At 36.4% G+C, this 25,862-nt stretch overlaps 1 protein-coding gene across 1 annotated transcript in view; it reads right to left on the reverse strand.

Annotated features, from left to right (window-relative positions):
- The window catches only part of LOC127873216 (tetratricopeptide repeat protein 7B-like), a 57,730-nt gene extending 31,868 nt beyond the window's left edge, over window positions 1–25,862 (reverse strand). The window contains 11 exon segments of the mRNA XM_052416978.1: window positions 6,654–6,758; window positions 7,334–7,417; window positions 8,506–8,643; window positions 9,666–9,729; window positions 11,050–11,174; window positions 16,683–16,761; window positions 17,960–18,081; window positions 19,272–19,390; window positions 20,001–20,172; window positions 22,907–23,052; window positions 25,678–25,862. Coding sequence (XP_052272938.1) covers window positions 6,654–6,758; window positions 7,334–7,417; window positions 8,506–8,643; window positions 9,666–9,729; window positions 11,050–11,174; window positions 16,683–16,761; window positions 17,960–18,081; window positions 19,272–19,390; window positions 20,001–20,172; window positions 22,907–23,052; window positions 25,678–25,810 — 1,287 coding nt within the window. The 5' untranslated portion in view covers window positions 25,811–25,862.

Below are 25,862 nucleotides of genomic sequence, written 5' to 3' on the forward strand. Positions count from 1 at the left end.
AAACAGAGACAAGACGTCTAACAACCTGTCTCAGAACAGCCATCTGAAGGGCAAGATGAAACAGAGACAAGAAGTCTAACAAACCTGTCTCAGAACAGCCATCTGAAGGGCAAGATGAAACAGGGACAGGTAGTCATTTGGATCCAGAATATGAGCCCTGAAATTGACAAAACACTTGCACTTCAGCCTCGCTCTGCAGTCTGCACAGGCTAATCTAGGACAACATTTACAATATAAACTGAATGTTTGCTAACAAGTGACATCTTTTAAACACTAAATTCCATACAATCGGAAAGTGTTGTCCCTGACAAACCGAAACAAGAGATGTGTTTGTCAGAAACACAATGCCCCCTAATGCGCCGCTATTTTTTTTTACCTTTGACCTTGTGAAGGATGACCTTGACCTTTCACCACTCAAAATGTGCAGCTTCATGAGATACACATGCATGCCAAATATCAAGTTGCTATGTTCAATATTTCAAAAGTTATTGCAAAACTTTACTATATTAAAGTTTTAATTCTTTTTACCTTTGGTCTTGAAGAAGACCTTGACCTTTCACCACTCAAAATGTGCAGCTCCATGAGATACACATGCATGCCAAATATCAAGTTGCTATGATCAATATTTCAAAAGTTATTGCACAACTTTACTGTAAGGTTAAAGTTTGGGACAGAATGACAGACAGAAAGACAGACAGACAGACAGACAAGCCAAAAACAATATATCCCGATCATTCAATCCGGGGCATAAAAAGGTAATATTCAACTAAATAAAATATGTTATCTTTCAAAGATTGAAAATAAGAAGCCTTAAATAAAGTAAAACTGCAAACTGCCTTTGATTGCAACTTGTTTAAAAGCAACACAGCTATGTTATTTAGAAATGGACAAACACTTAATTTTCAAAGTCCCTCAGAGCCTTATAACGCAAACACTCAGTTTTCAAAGGCATCCATGGCTTATAATGCAAATTCTTACTTTTCAGAGGCCTTCAGTGCTTTATTATGTAAAACTCACTTTTCAAGGGCCCCCAGTGCCTTAATATGCTAACACTCATTTTTCAATTCTTTCTTTTCAAAGGTTATCAGTGCCTTAATATTCAAATTCTTACTTTTCAAAGGTCATCAGTGCCTTAGTATTTAATTTTTACTTTTCAAAGGCCTTTATTACAAAAACACATTTCAAAGGCAATTGGAAATACTCACTTTTGAAAGGACGTCAGTGACTTATAATGCAAACATATCACTTTAACAGCCCAGCCTTCATGTTTTTTACAAACAAAACTTACTTGTTAAGGCCTTCAGTGCCTTAAAATGCAACCAATGCTTTTGAATGCAAACACTAACTGTTCAAAAGGCCCCCAAAGCCTTATCATGCAAATACCTTTCAAAAAGCCTTTAGTGACTTACAATGCACACAATTAACTTTTCAAGGACTTATGTACCTCATAATTCAAACACTATCTTTGTAAAGCCTTTAGTATCTTATAATACAAACACTTACTTTTCAAAGGACTTTAGTGCCTTATAATGCTTAACATTAACTTTGTGAAGGACTTAAGTGCCTTATAATGCACACACTAACTGTTCAATTCTTCAGTGCCTTATAATGCAAATACATTCAAGAAATTCTCTTCTTAACAAAAATCAAGTCTAGGTGGAAAGAGTTGTCCCTGATTAGCCTGTTTTGACTGCACAGGCTAATCTGGGACTACACTTTTTGCACATGCATTAAGCCCCATTTTCCCACTGCAAGGTTAATTTACTTTTCGAAGGCCTTCAGTGCCTTGTTATGCAGGGTAGTGCCGGTCAGCCTTCAGTTTCATCTCCGACGCCTTCAGACTGTACCCCACGCCCAGGGCTATGTAGGCGCGGGATGCCATCGGGTGACCGTCACCGGCCTCTAGAGCGACCTTGGACAGGGTTATGCCTTGATCATACTGTAGGGAGAAAAATGCAGTTTATTGAGACTTTTCACAGTTTGGTCAAATGATGATTTTGAAAATAACTGTTGAAGAGTAAAACAAGAGCTGTCACCATTGGATGACATATGCCTCCGAAAAACGCTTTTCGAAGCCAAATGCAGATTTCGAAACCTAAACGCAAACCCTAAGTTCAAGGTCAAGGTCAAAGGGGTCAAAATTTGTGTGCGTATGAAATGGCCTTGTCCATATACATATGCATACCAAATATGAAGGTTACATCTGAAGCGACATAGAAGTTACAAGCATTTTTCGAAACCTAAACGCAAAGTTCGACGGACAGACGGACGGAAATGCGATCACTATAAAAAGAATGAAAATGTATGTTGAAACAAGCGAAATAACATTCCTGGTTAAGAAAAATATGTACAATATTAGTTAATTAATTGATAATCATCATTGCAAATCAGAGAAATAATAACACTGTTTATTAGTAAGTATGACAAATGTGTAGTACTAACAACAGCTTTATTTGCTAATAAATGTGAAAGTCAATATGGCGCAGTGGTAGCGCTAGCTTTTACCTCTTGAGGTATAGGGCTTGAATCCCAGAAGTGTCAATATTTTTATTTCACTTATTTTGTTGCTATTATAATTAGTTGTAAGATTCTTCACAACATAGATTTGTTAGACAACATATCTAGTGACTTTTTTTTTTAAGGAAATCAGAAATCTGTGAACAAGTCCCCGAAGTATTTTAACCATTAACATCTTTTGAATGCAAATTAGCACTTGTGGAATGATCGCTAACTTGACATTTGACTTTATAGGCAACCGCAGGAAGAAACAATAAATGCATAAGCAATAACGCTAAAATGTAAGTTCTTAACAGGCTATAATGGCTTTTCATTACTTTTGAAGACTGCATTACCAATTGAACTAGGATAACATGCTTTATCGATGTGCCTAAGTGTCGTCATAAATAAGGTCGCAGTCCATACATTCCAATCATGGACCACACTTTCCTATTTAATGAAATTTTTGTTTGGAGGAAGTATTTTCTTTGTACATATCCAGTTTAGATGGAAAGTGGGGTCCATGATTAGCCTGATAACCTTGGACGACAGCTTACCACCCACATGCCCAGTTTTCACCTTATAACCTTGGATGACACCTTACCCCACATGCCCAGTTTTCCACCTTATAACCTTGGTTGACACCTTACCCACATGCCCAGTTTTCACCTAATAACCTTGGACAACACCTTACCCACATGCCCAGTTTTCACCTAATAACCTTGGACGACACCTTACCCACATGCCCAGTTTTCACCTAATAACCTTGGACGACACCTTACCCACATGCCAGTTTTCACCTAATAACCTTGGACGACACCTTACCCACTGACCAGTTTTCACCTAATAACCTTGGACGACACCTTACCCACATGCCCTGTTTTCACCTAATAACCTTGGATGACACCTTACCCACATGCCCAGTTTTCATCTAATAACCTTGGACGACACCTTACCCACATGCCCTGTTTTCACCTAATAACCTTGGATGACACCTTACCCACATGCCCAGTTTTCACCTAATAACCTTGGACGACACCTTACCCACATGCCCTGTTTTCACCTGATAACCTTGGACGACACCTTACCCACATGCCCAGTTTTCACCTAATAACCTTGGACGACACCTTACCCACATGCCCTGTTTTCACCTAATAACCTTGGATGACACCTTACCCACATGCCCAGTTTTCATCTAATAACCTTGGACGACACCTTACCCACATGCCCTGTTTTCACCTAATAACCTTGGATGACACCTTACCCACATGCCCAGTTTTCACCTAATAACCTTGGACGACACCTTACCCACATGCCCTGTTTTCACCTGATAACCTTGGACGACACCTTACCCACATGCCCAGTTTTCACCTAATAACCTTGGACGACACCTTACCCACATGCCCAGTTTTTCACCTAATAACCTTGGATGACACCTTACCCACATGCCCAGTTTTCACCTAATAACCTTGGATGACACCTTACCCACATGCCCAGTTTTCACCTAATAACCTTGGATGACACCTTACCCACATGCCCTGTTTTCACCTGATAACCTTGGACGACACCTTACCCACATGCCCAGTTTTCACCTAATAACCTTGGACGACACCTTACCCACATGCCCAGTTTTCACCTAATAACCTTGGACGACACCTTACCCACATGCCCAGTTTTCACCTAATAACCTTGGACGACACCTTACCCACATGCCCAGTTTTCACCTAATAACCTTGGGTGACACCTTACCCACATGCCCAGTTTTCACCTAATAACCTTGGGTGACACCTTACCCACATGCCCAGTTTTCACCTAATAACCTTGGACGACACCTTACCCACATGCCCAGTTTTCACCTAATAACCTTGGGTGACACCTTACCCACATGCCCAGTTTTCACCTAATAACCTTGGACGACACCTTACCCACATGCCCTGTTTTCACCTAATAACCTTGGATGACACCTTACCCACATGCCCAGTTTTCACCTAATAACCTTGGGTGACACCTTACCCACATGCCCAGTTTTCACCTAATAACCTTGGACAACATCTTACCCACATGCCCAGTTTTCACCTAATAACCTTGGATGACACCTTACCCACATGCCCAGTTTTCACCTAATAACCTTGGATGACACCTTACCCACATGCCCAGTTTTCACCTAATAACCTTGGATGACACCTTACCCGCATGCCCAGTTTTCACCTAATAACCTTGGATGACACCTTACCCACATGCCCAGTTTTCACCTAATAACCTTGGACAACACCTTACCCACATGCCCAGTTTTCACCTAATAACCTTGGACAACACCTTACCCACATGCCCAGTTTTCACCTAATAACCTTGGACGACACCTTACCCACATGCCCTGTTTTCACCTAATAACCTTGGACGACACCTTACCCACATGCCCAGTTTTCATCTAATAACCTTGGACAACACCTTACCCACATGCCCTGTTTTCACCTAATAACCTTGGATGACACCTTACCCCCATGCCCAGTTTTCACCTTATAACCTTGGATGACACCTTACCCACATGCCCTGTTTTCACCTAATAACCTTGGACAACACCTTACCCACATGCCCAGTTTTCACCTAATAACCTTGGACGACACCTTACCCACATGCCCAGTTTTCACCTAATAACCTTGGACAACACCTTACCCACATGCCCTGTTTTCACCTGATAACCTTGGACGACACCTTACCCACATGCCAGTTTTCACCTGATAACCTTGGACGACACCTTACCCACATGCCCTGTTTTCACCTAATAACCTTGGATGACACCTTACCCACATGCCCTGTTTTCACCTAATAACCTTGGACGACACCTTACCCACATGCCCAGTTTTCACCTGATAACCTTGGACGACACCTTACCCACATGCCCTGTTTTCACCTGATAACCTTGGACGACACCTTACCCACATGCCCAGTTTTCACCTAATAACCTTGGACGACACCTTACCAACATGCCCTGTTTTCACCTAATAACCTTGGACAACACCTTACCCACATGCCCTGTTTCACCTGATAACCTTGGACGACACCTTACCCACATGCCCAGTTTTCACCTGATAACCTTGGACGACACCTTACCCACATGCCCAGTTTTCACCTGATAACCTTGGACGACACCTTACCCACATGCCCAGTTTTCACCTGATAACCTTGGACGACACCTTAACCCACATGCCCAGTTTTCACCTGATAACCTTGGACGACACCTTACCCACATGCCCAGTTTTCACCTGATAACCTTGGACGACACCTTACTTACATGCCCAGTTTTCACCTGATAACCTTGGACGACACCTTACTTACATGCCCAGTTTTCACCTGATAACCTTGGACGACACCTTACCCACATGCCCAGTTTTTACAGACTGAGGCTTATTTTTATATCAAAGTAACAATAGATCACTATCTCTGAATACGCAAAGGCTTTAAAGATACTGTAATAATGATTTGATTAATTGACATGGTAATTAAACTAATGACACTTTAACTAGTAAATCATGGATTAAGTTGATATAAATATATATGAGCCTTGCTCTGTGAAAAGGGTGTTTAATGCATGTGTGTAGTGTTGTCCCAGATTAGCCTGTGCAGTTTGCACAGGCTTTTCAGGGATGACACTTTCCATCTAAACTTAATTTTTGCTAAGAAGAGACTTTAAAAGAAAAATATCATAAAAGCAAAGTGTCACTTAAAGCAAATGCATTTAATCCCCTTTTCACAGAGCACAGCCCATATGTTGATATTTCAATAGTGGCTACTAGACCATGTCTGATAAGGTGGACACCGAATCTACTACGCATGCACAACCTTTTATATGCACAGGTTACCTAGCAAACACGTTTAAAGCATATGTCAACAGATGAACTCCGCACTGGGATGAGTGCATATGTGTAAAGTGTTTTCCCAGATTAGCCTGTGCAGTCTATACAGGCTTATGGGAGACGAAACTTTCTGTCAAAACAGAATTCGCTAACAATAGACTTCCTTTTAAATGAAAAATACAATAAAGGAGAAAGTGTCGTCCCAGATTAGCCTGTGCAGGCTACACAGGCTAATCTGGGATGACACTACGCACACCATTAAGCTGTTTTCCCACAGCAAGGCTCAAATTTTGTGTGCGTTACCTTGCGAACATGTTCATAGCATAATTTGACTGCCTGTAAGATGGGGGTGACCAGGCCGGGCTTCAGTCGGTGACACTCTGTCAACACCTGCAGACTCTTTTCATACTGAAATCACAAACACAAACATTAATTGCTATTTTCTGAGAAAACTGGGCTTAATGCATGTGCGAAGTGTCATCCCAGATTAGCCTGTGCAGTTTGCACAGGCTAATCAGGGATGACAATTTCCGCCTAACCTTGATTTTCTGTATGGAGGGACTTCCTTGAAACTAAAAATACCATAAAAGCGGAAAGTGTTGTCCCTGATAAGCCTGTGCAGACTGCACAGGCTAATCTGGCACGACACTTTACGCACATGCATTTTGCCCAATTTTCTCAGAATAAGACACATATGTTGAATATATAACAATCTTGCCCCTCCATGGGGCATTTTTTTTATTTAAATGTTACATGTATTAGGTAATTTTCTCCGCTGGAATTTGTTTTATAACAAATGAATTTGCATACTTTATTTAAATATATGTATTTAAGTTGTCATGTGACTTCAGTCACGAAACAAAAAAGCTGTTCATCAATATCACATCTGGTAAAAATTTCTCAATATAAACAGTCAATATGATATAATTAACATTTTCTCAGTATCTATCTTTCCCAAGTAATTCAAAGCACAAAAAATTCACCTGTCTATCACAAATCAAGGCATTTGCAAACTGCTGCCATATGTGGTACTCTTCAAACGAAAACTTCATCGCTCTCTCCAATGTCTGAAAAAACACAGCCATGTTTGTATTATAATGATAGAATACAGGTATGAGTAGTCTGTCTATAATTTTCTTTTCTTTTCTAATTTCACAATTACTTCTTGCAATACAATATCAAAGCTCCTTTTCTCTTCTGGCTGAATTTAAAGCAGATAAGAAAACGTAACTCTGTATAATATAGTACAGTACAAGAAGTAGGAGAGTTATCTCTATAAAAATGCAGGGCTGTAAACAATCTAAGGTATGAGCTTTGCTCTGGGAGACCAGGGCTTCATGAATGTGCATAAAGTGACATCCCAGATAACTGCAAAGGCTAATCAGGGACAACACTTTCCGCTTCTAAACCAAAATCAGATTTCTAGCTGGCTCATAGTCAAATTCTGTGGCAATATTACAGTGAGAGATATATACCTTTTACTCAGAAGATTAAAAACAATCCTGATTTTTTAAGAAGTATTTGCCACAATTGAGAAAAGCATCTTATGAAGACATGTTAGGCTGACATACACTCTAACTTTGAGCTCCTGACATACACTCTAACTTTGAGCTCCTGACATACACTCTAACTTTGAGCTCCTGACATACACTCTAACTTTGAGCTCTGTTGCTCAAAAAGGTATCAAGTAATTGATGTTAACCATGGTTAATTTTCTAAAGCACACATATTTGATAATCTTTGGTGAATATAACACTGATTATATTTGCTGTATTAAACAGTCCTGCAAAATTTGGCTATCACATCAAGTTCACGCCAGTTGAATAGAAATTAGGCCCCATTTTGTTATCATGGTATATTAACTCCAGGTTGAAATGAGCCTCGCTATGGAAATACGGGATTTATTGCATAAATGTTGTTAAGTGTCATCCTCAATAACCCTGTGCGTCCTTCACAGCCTAATTAGTGATGAAACTTTCCACTTTAAAGAAAGATTCTCAGTGAAGATCAAGTTTAGGTGTTGTGCCTGCACAGGACTGAACATGCTTACATGGGACAACACTAAACGCACATGCATAACAAACAATTTTGTCAAAGTGAAACTTTTCAACAACTTGGTCCTGAATAGTTCTATAGGCAAAAAGGATGGACATACGTCAGCCAGTTTGTGGAAGTGTGCCTTCTTCACGAGTGTGATGGCGAGCAGATCAAATACAGCAGAGGCATTTTGGAACGTGTGTTTGCGACTCTCGTAATGCTCAACGGTACGATTCAAGATGGCCTCTCGTGTTGCCTGAAAAGTAAACAACATTATGAGCAGCGTTTTAGGAAAACTGGGCTTAATGCATGTTTTAACATATAAGTATCCTAAATTAATCTTCAATTATCTACATACAATAACCAATAAGTGTCCTATGTACAATAAGTCTCCTACTTGCATTAATCTACAGAAATCATATATACAATAACTACAAATGTTGTATGAACATTAACCTATAAAAATCCTATGTATAAATACCTACACAAATCCAGCTTACAATAACTTACAAGTATCCTATGTACATCAACCTAGATGAATCCTAAATACTGTACCTATAAATCTCCTTTGAACATAGACCTTCAAGTCTCTTCCATAGAGTACCGTAATTACTCTTAGGTTTTCGGACACTAAAAAATAATAAATGTGTTTGTCCGAAAACTTAGATAGGAAAATATTTAAAAAATACAGATTTCTTTATTGTGAAAATTTAGATACAAAAATTAAATGTCTAAAAATGATAATTATATTGTAATGAAAGCAATCAATCAATGCACAATAGTGTTTCTACTTTAAAACAAAAACATTTTCACAGCTTTGCTTTCTCTTGAGTGAACCGCTACAGAACAAAAAAGTAAAAACATTCAATATATTGCATCCTGAATAGGAAGATATCCTTTTAAATGCTGTTGGGTGAAGCAATTGTTTTCTCCCGGTATACACGGTTATTTACTTAATTACAAAAATGATATGATCCATTGCCGTCAGGCATGCGTCTCCCAGGTTTTATGACCTTAATTCGTTTGCAAAACCCCATGTCACAAGATAAGCAAATACAGTGTCAAAATCTGGTAAAACAGCTCTGTAAAATATATTGTCCGGATATTTAGAGTCATTAATGATATACGAAAAAGCGCATGTCCGAAAATTAAAGAGTCGCAAAAAATAATTATTTTGGCTAAAAAAGGGAGTGTCACAAAACTTACAGTGTTAGAAAACTTGGAGTTATTACGGTAACCTCTAATTATCTTAATTACAAACAACAGTGAACTACTCACCACTGCCTCTGCTATCAGCAACAACAGCAGTGTCTCCTCTGTCTGGCTGTGTGGAGTGAACACCCTATAATGACAGTGTATTAAGAAGCATTTAACCCTTTCCCCATCAGAAGCAAAGTGAAAATCTTTTGCAACCAGCCTTAAATCTGAGTAATTCGCAGTCTGTTCAGGTTTTATGCTGTTTGCAGCTCATCAGTATCTTTAGGTTGGAAAAAAGCTTTTAAAACTTGATTCTAGCAAATTTAAATTTAAATAGATTTTCAAAGGAACTATAAAACGCATCAAAGAGCGTTTATAAGGCGAAAAGGTTAAATGAAATATAAAATGGTTATAAAATACCTTTTCACAAATGGGTTGTGAAAACTTTGACCATAATGGGTTTAAAACACTTCGTTGAGTATAACAAAACAATTTTATTTACCAAACATTGCACTGACATTTCAGAGAAGAGTTAGTTTGATATATAAGTTGATATGTATTATGAAATTAACTATGTAACCTTTGGCATGGCCAGTTTTTACCCCCAAGAAGCAACATTTGAGAAAAATGGGCAGAAGATTAATATACCATTTTGTGTACCAAATATTCCACCAATGCACCTTGTCATTTCAGGAAGTGACCTGCTAATAGTGTACATAAATAATAATGCTAATACAGCATGTACTACTTGAAAAAGGCATCACTTTGTAATTTTAACTTTAAACGATAAAAATTGCACATGCAAAAGTTTATCTCATACTGAATAATGACTGCAGGATTGAATGTAACAGGTTAAAAAGTGAAAGAGAATGCCTGCAGAAAAACTTGTGTCTATGGGAAAACAGCCAGACAGATGTCCATGACAAAACCAGCATAGCCCACTTCACTTTGTACCCGGGGGTATAATATAAAGATTTAACCAACACTCAGGAAAAATGGGGCTAAGTGCATGTGGGTAAAGTGTTACCATAGATGAGCTTGTGCATTTTCCACAGGGGAAATAAAAGGGGACAACTCTTTCCACCTTAACAGGATTTTCACTAAGAACAGACTTCCTTTAAACAAGAATATCATAAAAAACAGAACATGTTGTCCCTAATTAGCCCGTGAAAAATGCACAGGATAATCTTGGATGACATTAACCCTTTGCATGCTGGGAAATTTGTCATCTGCTAAAATGTTGTCTGCTGAATTTCTAAAATCATCATTTTCTTCATTTTTTTTCAAAGAATACTATCAGAATAGCAAAACGGTTTGGATCCTGATGAGACGCCACGATCTGTGGCATCTCATCTGGATCCAAACTGTTTGCAAAGGCCTTCAAAATCCGATTCCAGCGCTCAAAGGGTTAAAACAAATGCATAAAGAGCCGTTTTGGCAGAGTCAGACTCATCTGTACTAATACTTGTCTTGATTGTATTTCTTGGGTGTGAGGGACCCTCTGTCTTTCTGTGGCTTCACATTTGGCGGGACGTATGAGCTCGTACAGACCCCTCGTAGTAACACCTCCGCCAGTTGTCTTGCCAGTGTCTACATTGAGATATTGTACAGCTACTATAACTAAAATGGGAGGGTTGAGCACAAATATGGGGTATCAAGTACATTAACATAAGGCCAATATATAATCTGAAATTAATCTCATACAACTGTAGGGGCCTAAATAACACTAACAAACGTAGAGATGTCTTTGATTTTTTTTAAACAAAACAAGTGCATATTTATTGTCTCCAAGACTGTCATTTTACTCCTGATATGAACAATAAAATATATGCAGAGTGGGATGGAGAATGTTATTTTAGTTTTGGGCAGTCAAATTCAAGAGGTATTTGCGTTTTGTTTATAAAGAACTTACCAATCACAGTAAATAAAAATGAAAATGACTCTGTTGGAAACTACTTACTTTTAGATTTGACATATATGACAAACAGTTTTACCTTATGTACATTATACGGGCCGAATAAAGATACGCCAACTTTTTTTACAGACCTCTTTAAAAAAATAACAGATTTTAACACTGATAAATATATAATATGTGGGGACTTTAATTGTGTTTTAGATGTCAACTTAGATTATCAAAATTACACATCCATTAACAATAATAAAAATGCAAGAAAAACACTGCACTCTATTATAAAAGATAACAATATAATTGATACTTTCAGATATCTAAATGGCACTTTCCAATAATACACATGGAGACGCTTAACACCATTACAACAGGCTAGACTTGATTTTTTCCTAACTTCAAATAACCTGTCATCCAAAATTCGAAAAATCTTCTATTGATTCATGTTATAAGTCAGATCATTCCATCATCGACCTAGAAATATTTTTTGAGGATATAGCACATGGAAAAGGGCTATGGAAATTCAACAATTCACTTTTAAAGGATATTGACTATTTAAATTGCATTAATACTTTGATAGAAAATATTAAACTACAGTACTGTATACAGTACCTATCTACAACATAGAAAACATAGAAAATATCCACAATAGCAACATCCAATTTGTTATCAACAACCAATTATTTCTGGAGACATTACTTATGGAAATAAGAGGAAAAACTATTTCATATTCATCATATAAAGCTAAACAGTACAAAAACCATGAATCAAATTTAATTAAGAAAATTGATATACTCCAAAAATCCTTAACTGAAACTAATTCAGACCAGTTACGTGAGCTACAAAATGAATTAGAAACTGTGAGAGAAAATAAACTTAAAGGGTCTCTTATTCGCTCTAGAGCTAAATGGATAGAAGATGGAGAAAAACCCACTAAATACTTTTGCTCACTCGAATCTAATCATTACGCAAACAAGTTGATACCTTTTATTGAATTAGAAAACGGGGCTAAGTTAACAGAGCAAAACGATATTTTAAAAGAAGCTGTTTCATTCTATAAAACATTATACAATAAAAATGACAACGAAATAAAATACAATATTAATGCTGATCTATGTAATAATAATATACCTAAATTGAATAAAGTGCAATCTGACTCATTAGAAGGACTTCTTAATATTGAAGAAGTATCAATAACACTTAAAAATATGAAACATGATAAAAGTCCAGGTTCTGATGGATTCACTGCGGAATTCTTTAAGGTATTTTGGAGTAAGTTAGGCCACTTCATAGTGAGAAGTCTTAATTATGCTTTTATTACAAATTCCTTGTCCATAACACAAAAACATGGAATTATTACTTGTATCCCAAAAGAAAACAAGCCGAGATGTTACCTGAAAAACTTACGACCATTGACACTATTAAATGTTCTTTACAAATTAGCATCAGGTTCCATTTCAAATAGATTAAAGACAGTACTTGATATTTTAATCTCCAAAGATCAAACAGGTTTCATTAAAGGTCGATTTATTGGTGAAAACACCAGATTACTTTACGATATCTTGAAATATGCTGAAGATAATAATTTACCTGGGCTACTTATGACGATTGACTTTGAAAAAGCGTTCGATACCTTGTCTTTCCAGTTTATAGAAACAACTTTTAGTTTTTTCAATTTTGGACCAATGTTCCAAAAATGGATATTTTTGTTCTTGCATAATACCACGGCCTCCATACAAATAAATGGATTCTTGTCAGATACTTTTTGTATAGAAAGGGGATGTCGTCAAGGAGACCCAATCAGTGCTTACATTTTTATTATCTGTGCAGAAATTCTTGCTATTAAAATAAGGGAAAGCAAAGAAATTAAAGGTATAACTATAAATGACTTACAATATAAAATATCACAATTTGCGGACGATACATCTTTATTTCTGGACGGATCGGAATCATCTCTTAACTGTACATTAGATATGCTTCATGAATTCTCATTATACTCTGGACTTAACATAAACTATGAAAAAACTAATTTTATTTGGATAGGATCTATGAAATATAGTACTAGATCGATAAAAACTAAATACAAACTGACATGGGGAGCTACTACCTTCAAAGGTCTTGGGATAGTGTTTGATATCAATTTAGATAAAATGGTAATGTCAAATTTTGAAAACAAAATCGAAAGTATTAAAAGATCAATAAGTCATTGGAATCGCAGAAACATTACTCCTCTAGGAAAGATTACCATTGTCAAAACATTGTTTCTACCTTTACTTACTCATTTATTTGTATCATTGCCAACACCAAGCATAGACACCATGAACACTATAAATCAACACTTTTATGACTTCATTTGGGCAGGACCAAGCAAAATTAAAAAAACAGTTATTGTTAAGGATTATAACGAAGGTGGGTTAAATATGGTAGATATATGTTCTTTTGAAAATTATATGAAAATAACATGGCTTAAGAGAATAGTGTCAGGCGAAGGAAATTGTTATTCACTGGCTAGATCGTTAATAGATTTTAAAATAGTATTCAATACTGGTAAAATGTATGCCGAAAAAATATGCTTGCACTTAAAAAATAAATTTTGGCTTGATGTTTTGAAAAACTATATATTGTATATTGAAAAGCTGCCAATATTGAATTGTGATGACATTCTGGATATGCCTCTTTTTTATAATCATAATTTTAAAATTAGCAATAGCTATATCTATATTAAATGTCTATATGCAAGAGGTATTCGGTTTGTGAGAGACATTATGGTAGAAAGAAACTGCTTTATTTCCAAAGAATCTTTGGATACACAAGTTGGAACAAACGTAAACTTTCTATTGTACCAAGGATTAATAAACATAATAAAGAAATACATTGACAATTTTGAAGACCTGCCAAACTTTGACAAAAAAACTCAAGGACCTATATTACCAACTTACATAAAAAAAATTGTAACCAGCCCTAAAGAAGAGAAACATATTTATAAAGCATTAATTAAAAACAATGACATTCCAGCTTGTAATACTAAATGGAATTCAGAATTTTTAAATATTGAATGGAAAAAAGTACATGCACTTGTATTCAATATAACTAAAGAAACTTATATCAGATGGCTCCAGTTCAGAATAATCCACAGAATATTGGGGACAAAATCCCTAATGTTCAAAATGAAAATTGCCGCTAATAATTTATGTACATTCTGTAATTTGGAAGTTGAAAATATAATGCACTTGTTCTGGTACTGTCCACATACCCAGGAAATTATTAAATTTATTGTTGATATTGTTCTTAGAAGTAGACCAAGCATACCTATTCACATTACATGTCAGGATCTAGTACTTGGAATTATTAATCCAAAAATGAATTATTTAAATATAGTATTCCTAGAACTTAAACGATATATCTTTTATTGTCAACGAAAAAACAGAATTCCTTCAAAATACGGACTTGTAATCAGTATGAAACAATCTTTTGAAATTTACAGAAATACAATTAAATCAGAAGAAGAATTAAAAATATGGTCTCTGGTTAAAATATTTACTGACATCTCATATAATGACATAACCAATCATAACACATAATATAAATAATGCTTATAAATTAACATATTTATTTGTTGTCGTTGTTGTAAACTCTGCATTATCAGTTTCTCGTACAATGCAATTCAGCACTTTCTAATTATTTCTCTTATGTGCAATATTTTATGTTAAATGATATACATACTTATATCCAAAATTAATTAAGTTTGCTACAATATAATTGTACAAACTGGTGTTTTTTTCTGTTGTTGTAAAATACTTGAACTTTAACACAATTATAATGTGATATGAATGTATGTTGAATGTATTACAATTATATTTATTATATCACATTTATGTACCCATCAAAAAAAATATACATGAAATACTTTGTGTTATATTTTTTTTTTGTAAAATACTTGAACTATAACACAATTATAATATTATATGAATGTATGTTGAATGTACTACAAGTATATTAATTATATTATATTTATGTACCCACCTAAAAAGCTGTACAGGAAATACTTTGTTTTATGAAATTTATAATTCTTTGTATGAATGTATACAATATTCGTATGTATGTATGTAATATTATGAGTAAATAAAATTTTGCACGAAAAAAAAAAAAAAATATATATATATATATATATTTTCTGTACACATATCACCCATAGAGCCTCATTCTGGGAAAACAGGGCTTAATGCATGTGTGTAAAGTGTCGTCTCAGATTAGCTTGTTCAGTTCCCACATGCAAATCAGAGAGGACACTTTCCGTTTAAACTGGGTTAATTTTTTCGAAGAGACCTTTGAAAAACTAAAAATACCATAAAGTAGAAAATGTAACCCCTGATTAGCCTGAGCACACTGCACAGGCTAATCTGGAATGAAACTTAAGGCAAATGCATTAACCCCAGTTTGCCCATATATGGCTCATTCAAATGGGAGGGGTGAGTACAAATATGTTCTAGTGTAGGAACATAAGGCAGATACATTGTGAAGGCATCTCCTGCAAGGTTTTGTGTGCATGTCACGAGAACTGGTTCCCTCAGACAAAACATTTAATAATTTAACACAGGTTTTTTTCCCCACTTTTTGGGAAGATAGCCCATGGCTTTGGAATTGGGAATTTTATTGGCATTTTCATAAAATTGGGAAAATAAATTCATTAGCCTTTTTTTCCACATGAAAAGTCCACTGATTAGGGTAATACTAAATTTCATATAACTCTTTATAATCATTCAAACTAAAAGAACAAAATCATATAATACTTTGTTAGATGTAATTGAATTGAAATTGAGATAAAATACGAATTAGACTTCTTTCTAAAAAAAAATAATTTTTTTTTTATTTTTTTTGGAAATTGGGAATTTTTTGCCACATTTTGAATTTTTTGCCACATTTTGGAAAAAAAAGTATACTTTTTGGGATTGGGAACATAGCCGAATTTCGGCTATTAAATCGGACCAAAAAAAAACCTGTAACATGAATAATATAACTAAATTAATTATAAGATGACACCTTTATTAATTTGAGTTACTCGCAGGCTGTTCTGGTTTTATGCTGTTTGCACACAGCCATTCTCACTTAGCTTCTGAGTGGGAAAGATCGCTCGTTAACAAACAGATCATAAGCAATTATTGTCAAACTGATTGAAATGCAAAAAATAATACCAGTCTCAGATGCTGCGTGTATCTTGTTTCCACAGCCGAAAGCAAGTCTCGAAACCTCTTAATGCCTTCCTCCAGCTCCCTGTTAATTACATTCACAAAACCAATTGAGATTTGCTCGGCGAAAATGGGGCTTAATGCATGTGCTTAAAATGTTATCCCAGATTAGCCTGTGCTGTTCAAACACTCTAATCATGGATGACACTTTCCAACTTAAGGAATTTTTTGTTTGAATGAAGTGTCCTGTAAAAATTTTATGTGTACCGGTAGACACAAAGAATTGTCCAATATAAGCCTGTGCAGACTGCACAGGCTTATGTGGGACAACACTTAACACACATGAATGAAGCCCCGTTTTCCCAGAGTGAGGCTCATCAAAACATAATGTCTTAGACAATTAATATTGCTGACAATGACATTTGTTGTTTTAGTTTATGATTTTCCAATGAAATCTTGACATGGTCATTTTCCAACAGCAGGGCTTCTGTTTGTAGCAAACACAACCAGGTTTGAGTATTATAAATATTTTTTTAATGTTCCCTATGCTTGGTTGTCTTTCATTCTTTCTTAAGTGATAACTGCCTTACAAGCATTACAAGCAAAATAAGTTAAAAAATAAGTTGCTAAAGTTGTGGTCCCTTGTTTTAAATCTTTTGTTTTCCTCTATTCTGTTGTTTACCCGTTTTCCTCTATTCTGTTGTTAACCCTTATATAATTATACGCTTGTGGATTTGTTTTTTGTCCAAACTAAGCTAGATGGCATGCAGGTTTTCCATTGATTTTATGATGTCTGTTTTTTACTGACCACTTTTTCCTAACCAATGTTCTTGACAAATCATCTTGACCTATTTTTTTGAATTATTGGTATGTGTGCTCATTTTTATGGAAAATAACTACCCAAGATATGTAATTGGATCCATTCATGAAACGTGCACTGTTTGTTTTATTGCAGTATTGCAAGAGTATACTTTGTATTTCATAGTATTTCAGTCTTGCTCTGGGAAAACAGGGCTAAATGCAAGTGTGTAAAGTGTCATCCCATATTAGTCTGCACAGGCCAATCAGGGATGAAAAATTCTCCTTTTCTTTGAATTTTTCCTATATAGGTATATAGGTCTTTTATGAACAAAAATCCAGTGAAGGTGTCTCTGCTTATTAACCAGTGCAGACTGCAGACAGTGCACAGGCTAATCTGGGACTACACTTTACGCACATGCATTAAGCCCAGTTTTCCCAGAGCATAGCTCATATATAAAATCAGCATATAATTGTGTACTCACCCATGCTTGATGTAGTATATGGGAGACCGCTGTATGGCTGTCTCCAAAACGTCCCCCACATTGCCAATAAACACGTCAGTCGTTGGCAGAGTGCCAGAAGAATGAAGAAACTTCTCTTTCTCCTGCAAAAAGAGTTTATTTTGAGACACTTTCTGGAAAAACTGGTGCTAAAAGCATGTGCGATTGTGTGTGAAGTGTCATCCCAGGCTTATCAGGGACTAAACTTTCCCCTCTAATGAAAAGTTTCTTTACAGAAGATCTCTTAAAAACAAAAATCTAGTGTAGACGGTAAAAGCTGGCCATATTTTATAACCATATTTGACATTTGACCTCTAAGTGTGACCTTGACCTGTGGGGTTGGGAGACGCGTTTAACATGCAACACATCTTTTAATGATTAATTTATGCACATTTATTTAAAAATCCATCAATATATGGCAAACTCAAGGCTAAGACAACTGTTTTTGACATACAGATACACCTGCAGATCCCACACATGAACAGACAGACAGCAAATGCAGCTGCTAAAAGCCACCTTGTTTGAAGGGGGAAGAAAATGAAAACATTAAAAACATAATTCAATACTGCTGCATTCATAAAATGTAAAAGAATTCTAAACATCTCAGAACAGCTTTGAGATTCATTGTGAGAAAACTGGGCTTAATGCATGTGTGTAAAGTTTCATCCCAGATTAACCTGCACAGTCTGCGCAGTCTAATCACTGATGCCACTTTCCACATGATGCCTATACTGGGTTCACAGTCTAATCACTGATGCCACTTTCCACCTGATGCCTATACTGGGTTCACAGTCTAATCACTGATGCCACTTTCCACCTGATGCCTATACTGGGTTCACAGTCTAATCACTGATGCCACTTTCCACCTGATGCCTATACTGGGTTCACAGTCTAATCACTGATGCCACTTTCCACCTGATGCCTATACTGGGTTCACAGTCTAATCACTGATGCCACTTTCCACATGATGCCTATACTGGGTTCACAGTCTAATCACTGATGCCACTTTCCACCTGATGCCTATACTGGGTTCACAGTCTAATCACTGATGCCACTTTCCACCTGATGCCTATACTGGGTTCACAGTCTAATCACTGATGCCACTTTCCACCTGATGCCTATACTGGATTTTCATTTAAAACAAACTTCCTATAAACAAAAAATACAAAAAAGCAGAAAAAAGTCATCCCTGATTAGCCTGTGCAGACTGCACAGTCTAAGCTATGATGACATTTTAGGCACAAGTGATACGCCCAGTTTTCCCAGAACACAGCTCATATTTATAATAGCAGACCTGCAGATGTAGCAGACTAAGATTGCCGGCCCTTTCAAAACATGCAACAATGTTCTGTTCCCGTTCAGCTGCCTTGTACTTGCTGGTCGAATTGGCCGGAAGCTTCTCTAGACAGAGACCTACAATGAATTGGAAGCATTGGCAGTTCAGCTCTGACGGACAGGTCACACAGACAGGTCAGGATTATGCTGTCCACTATAAAGTCATGAAAGGTTTTGTGGTCTCATACTTGTGCAGTTTGGTCAGGAGCTAATATCAGTCTAACATAAAGTCAAGCAAGTTTTGATGATCTCAAAAGCGCACAGAGTACCTCTTGACCAGACTGCCTAGATGCACAGGCTGGGCTGGAGATACACTGGCTGCATATGGTATAAGACCCATTTTTGCATGAAGCGGGTCATATATTAGTTTTTACTTTAAATGTTAGGGCACACCATACATTTTTTTGCCATTGGCTAGTGAATGCCCTTAATTTATTTTCATTCCTGCCAACAAGCATTATACTGAACCTTGTTGTTGGAAACTTGGCTTAATGCATGTGTCATACTAGATTAACCCGAGCAGACCTGATGACACCTTCCACTTTATAGATTATTTTGTTTATAGACAGTTTTTTTAACAAAAATCCAGTGTAGGTGGAAAGTGTTGTCTTTGATTAGCCTGTGCAGACGGTGCATTTTGCATCCATGCATTAAGCCCAGTTTTCCCAGAATGAGGCTCCCACTGTACCTTTAAGAGCAAAGGCTTCGGCTTGGATATGGAGCGTCCTTGGGGATGATGACTGCACAGTTATTGATTCCAGATTGGTGCTTTCGTACAAGGTTAGCGCGGACTGGTATGCGCACCTGTAGAAGTGGATCTTTGCTTGCAACAGACTGGCTTCAGTGGATTCACTGAACACCTGCAAGTCAATGGCGTGGATATCCTTGAGAAATCTGATATTTGCGTTCAAACTTCAAAACAAATGATTGTCAGCCAAATGCTTTCTTGCTCTCAGGACAACTTAAACGTCATTTGATTTTAAAATTCCATTTATGTAGTAATTACTTGATCAATTTATATTAACTTTAAATAAATATAACTTTTCACTCAAATTAATTTGTGACATTATTACCATCATTATCATTATACATTTGTTTCATTATTATTATTACAGCAATTATTATGTGAACACAGTGAATGCATGTGGAATCGATACTTAATATATACGAATAACTCTGGAAAAACAGGGCTTAATGCATGTGCATAAAGTGTTGTCCCAGATCAATGTGTGCAGTCTGTAGAGCTGCAACGATTCACCAACACCGATTCGAATCGATTTCGATTTCAGACAGTCCGATACGTATTGTTTCGATTCAATTCATCTTTCAACATAGTTTTATCATATATTCACTCTTCTGCCTCAAAATAAACATTTCTGTTCAAATGTGTTGCATACCTAGATATCTTGGGCATGTGTGTGTTTGTTTGGTTCAACATTGTTTTAAAAAACTGTGGAAAGTGGGTTAAATTAACATTTGTAAGAAATATTTAGCAAGAAACTGCCAATTTTCTGACAAACTTTGTCAATATTTCAATAAAACACATAAACAAGAATAGCAAATTAGGAACTCAATATTAATATCAATAAACTTCTGACTAGAATATTGTGTTGACTACACAAAATATCATTAATAAATAAATAATAATAAGGCTGGCGACTTGAGTAGCTGCACTGGTGCTACCTCCTGCTAAATCAACGTTTGCGTTCGGCATGTTGCATTAGATAAGTTGTTTAGCCGGACTTAGGGTACCCTGTACGAAATGTTCCGCCCAGAATTGAGACGTAATTTTATTGACAGTTCCGCCTGGAAATTGTTGATTCCGCCCGGAATATAGTGGTTACAAAAAAGAATACTTTCCATGCAGAAAGGAGGTGGAAACGGAGCAGAAATGAGGCGGAAACGGGGCAGAATTTGGGGCGAAATATGCTAATAAGGCGGAAAAGATTTCTGGGCGGAAATTATTTTTGCATGCTGAGGCGGGGCGGATTTTGGGGCGGAATACCGTGATAACTCTATGTTTTCGGACACTTAAAATTATTTTTTTATTTTCGTATCTGAAAACTTAGATACGAAAAATATTCACAAAAAACATGTGTCCGAAAACTTAGAGTCGAAAATTAAAGTGTCCGAAAATAGCGTCAATTGTATTAACGACTACCGGTAATAGCACGCGCTTGTAAAATACCATGCCATGTAGTATAAATTACAGTTAAATATGTTTGCACTGCGTTTTAAATCATTTTAAATGCTTAATTCATTTGACAGAAAGTTACTACAAGGTTGTACTTTGACCAACGAGTTCAAAGATGAGCATGCGATGTACTGATACTCGCTTGTATGAACCTGTAATTAACGAAATAGAAAAAGCAAACTATGAATTCTTTGTTTGTTCATTTCCGATAGTTGTTGCCTAACACCTTCCATTGTTCTTAAAACTTGCAATAGGGTGCATCACACCAGTATGCTATCGAGCGAAACCCTTGATTAATACCGGTTTACAAGGTTATTTACCCAATGAAGCAAATGTAATGGTCCGTTGCATCAGGCATGCAGGCACCTGCCATGTTTTATCGTGTTAATCTGGTTGTAAAACCCCATAATCAGAGTGTTATCAGATATCGAAAACAGACATTTGGTAAAATAGCCCTGTCCGAAAACTTAGAGACATTAATTATGGACAAAAACTCGTGTGTCCGAAAATTAAGAGTCACGAAAAATAATTATTTTTGCTAAAAAATGGGGTGTCCGCTAAGGAAGTGGAAAAGATTTCCGGGCAAAAATTAGACTGGGATGGAAATTTCCGGGCGGAATTTATATCCGGGCGGAAATGACAGGAGAATATGTGAATGATTCAGAGGGGGGGTATTATTAACTACTCTGGTATATACATAGCTTCTTAAGCTGCTTATGGATTGACGGACATTAAGTGGTCACAAAAGCTAAAAACCACAAAAACAACAAGTCCCCTTCAATCTTTTCCCAGATACAGTCAGTCCTAAAACAAACATTTTATGCAGATGACACAACATACTTCATTGATGGAACAATTAACTCTGTCACCACGTCTATGAAGCACAATTTACACATACCTTTTTTCAGCCATTTTGGCGCTTTTTCCGAAAGTAGACTGTTACACGCTTATTGATTGGATCACTAAAGTAATAAATAACCAATCGCGCGCGTCATAATTACAGTTAAAGATTAAACCTATACCTTCCCGTATCAAATAGTGCAGCGCGCTTTGCGTATCTATGTCTATATGTTAAAGGATCAAATCATATTTGGTAGGGTTGGTATCGTAATCGAATCGACACATTTAAAACCGATTTTCGATTTATCGGATCGAATCGTTGCAGCTCTAGCAGTCTGTACTGGCTTATCAGGGGAACACTTTACACATAGATTAAGTTTTTTTTAGAAGAGACTTCCTTAAAACAAAAATTCCATAAAAGCAGAAAGTGTTCTCCCTGTTTAGCCTATGCGGAACACACAGGCTAATGCAGGCTGGCACTTTACGTACATGTGTAAAGCCCCATCTTCCCAAAGTGTGGCTATATTTTTGTACCTCAGAACCAGTTGACTAATACATACATTTTCTTTGTCATTAATACAGATCCTCAGGTGTTTTTCAGCTTCAGACAGCACAGGATCATTGCCAGCACTCTGGGTACTGATAGGGTGATCTTTGCAATATACTTCCAAGATACTTTCACCCATTATAAAGTGCACATAGAGATCTGAAAATACACAGTATTCAACAATTAGTTTTAAATAAACTGGGCTTAATGCATTTGCGCAAAAGGCAACACTTTCGGCTTTTGCGTAATTTTTCATTTAAAAAGTCTTTTCTAATTGAATGATAATCTAGTCTAGGTAGAAAGAGTCTTCCCTGATAAGCCAGTGCTGACAGCACTGGCTACCGGTAATCTGAGAAGAAACTCTAAGCACATTCATTAAGCCCAGTTTGTCAGATTATAAGTCAAATAATTAAGTTTTAAATATCAACAATTAATCAATATTTAATACTCATGCAATAATCACTGTATGTATAATGACATGACAAAACAAACAAGAGCTGCGTTTGTGAAACATTTATTTATAGAAAACAAGGCCCATAATTATGTTAGCCTAAAATAAATGGACCAAAACAAAGCTCATACTTCATCTGTAAGTCATGCAGGTAGACTCACAAACCAAAAAATGAGCTCAATATCTAAAAGTGTAGTGTAAAAAACCTCCGGAAAAAGGTTATTATAGAAAACATTTCAAGTCCAAGGCCCATTAAAACGCCAAAAAATTAACGGACCAGAAAGAATTTCACACTTCATCTGTAGGTCATGTATATAGACTTGCATACCAAAAATCAGCTCAATATCCGAAAGTATTGCATAAAAAACATTCGGAAACATATTACTTCCCTTATCAAAAATGGCCTGTACCTGCCAAATGATATTACAAAAGTTATCTCACTTTAAAGCTTATTACTTCCCTTTAGATCAGTCAAATGCTTGTATCTTTCTCAAAAATCACAGACCAGAACAAATTTTACACTTCATCTGTAGGTGGACTCGCATAGAAAAAATCAAGCGTTGCTAAAAATCCTGCGGAAAACAGAATGGACCAACTATCAGAATATTTTTATTACTTATTAAACATACATACTCAGACACATGTTTTAAATAAAAGTATTGCATTTCTGGGTCAATTAAATGTTACTATTACCGGTACATTCTTTGTGTTGTCTAAAGAGTTTTTTCAACAGTTGGTGGTGGTTAAATAATTTGCCAAAGTAACCTAAATTCTTGCATTCTGCACCTTGATAAAATATGGCTTGGCAAGGGTGAGTGTAAAACATGAAACTAATTGTGATAGTGTAAAACATGAAACTAATGGTAACCATGAAGTAAGTAAGGGGTACCTGATTTTGTTCATTGGTAGCCATGCTACACAAGTGGCTTTAAAAGATGTTTATACCCATGATGAAGTTATGTGGATGGGCTGCGACTAAAATCTGATATCCTTGGATTTGCAGTACATACCTTTAGAAATTGAGCTGTCGGTAACTGGCAGACCTTTTACTAACTATTGCGGGAGAAATGCAATTTTTGGATTTGGAATTTGTTCATGCAAAAGTCAACAGATTTGGGAAACACTTTCATACAACTCTTTATATGAATTAAAATTATACGAAGGTTGATGCAATAATTATGTCCAATCATAATCATGAAGAACTTATCTGATGCAAGATTTTAATTTCTCATTAAATATATATTTTTTATTTCGTTACGAATTCACTTAACAGGCTTGCATTTGCCAAGACCATCTAGTGGATGCAAGTCTATTAAAGTGGTTAACATTTATTCTAACCTGGTGAGTTGTAAAACTGTTTTCAATTATTAAACATTTTGTGTTATTGTATTATGAAATGTGTGAATTAGTGTAAATGTTGTGACATTCATTCATAATTCATAGCACTGCATGATTTGTCGCTGTTTTAATACGGTATTTTGGTTATATGGCTATATTGGTCATCGTCTACAATAACATGGAAATAATCATCAATGAACCCCGCAACTCACTTTATATGTACGATTGAGCTTAAATATGTACCTTTACCAATGGATGTAATGTTGAATTCATTGATATTTGAACAAATATGCACCTCAATATTGTTAATGTGAAAATACAGAGCTCAAGCCAGGGATTGAACCCACGACCTCCAGAGTGGTAGTCAGACACTTTAACCACGTCGCTAAAGAGCTAGCCCCCTCATCCTCGTCGCCATTAATGTGAAAATACTGAGCTCAGGCAGGGGATTGAACCCAGGACCTCCAGAGTGGTAGTCAGACACTTTAACAGCGTCGCTAAAGAGCTAGCCCAATAGCAAGGCTGTTGGAAGTGACCTTACTGTTTACTACACTCCTCTCCCTTTTAATGATTCAAGGCCCAGACACACCCGCTACAGCATGTCTTGCTACCGCATGACCCTACCAGAAACCATTAAACAGCTCAGACCGACTCCCGCATTCACAGTACCTTTTACCTCGTCGCCATTAATGTGAAAATACTGAGCTCAGGCCCGGGATTGAACCTACCACCTCCAGAGTGGTAGTCAGACACTTTAACCACGTTGCTAAAGAGCTAGCACAAAAGCAAGGCTGTTGGAAGTGACCTTACTTTTTATACTACATTGTTTTAAATCGAACCGTTAAAGTAGATGCAAGTTTATTAACTTATAAGCAAGAGAATAACGGTAAGAGTAAGCACAGAAATTTGACGGTTCGCTCAAGTTGAAAAGCTAACTAGGGAAAGAGTTGACATAAAAATGTCCATGTCCGAAAATGAAATATCCGGATACTGACCATTTCCATTACCGATGCCGCTAGTCTTCGAGTTTAGCTGTTTTACCAACTCTTGTACTTTTGCCCACGAGCCTTCAACCCTACATTTATCTATTTCAATTTGTAATCTTGATTGTTTATTTCTTGTTGCCATTTTCAATGTCAATAAAGATGACACTTATAGTTTGTAAAGTAAAGTTAAGTAA

Source organism: Dreissena polymorpha, chromosome 3 (assembly GCF_020536995.1).
Source record: "Dreissena polymorpha isolate Duluth1 chromosome 3, UMN_Dpol_1.0, whole genome shotgun sequence".
Classification (NCBI taxonomy): domain Eukaryota; kingdom Metazoa; phylum Mollusca; class Bivalvia; order Myida; family Dreissenidae; genus Dreissena; species Dreissena polymorpha.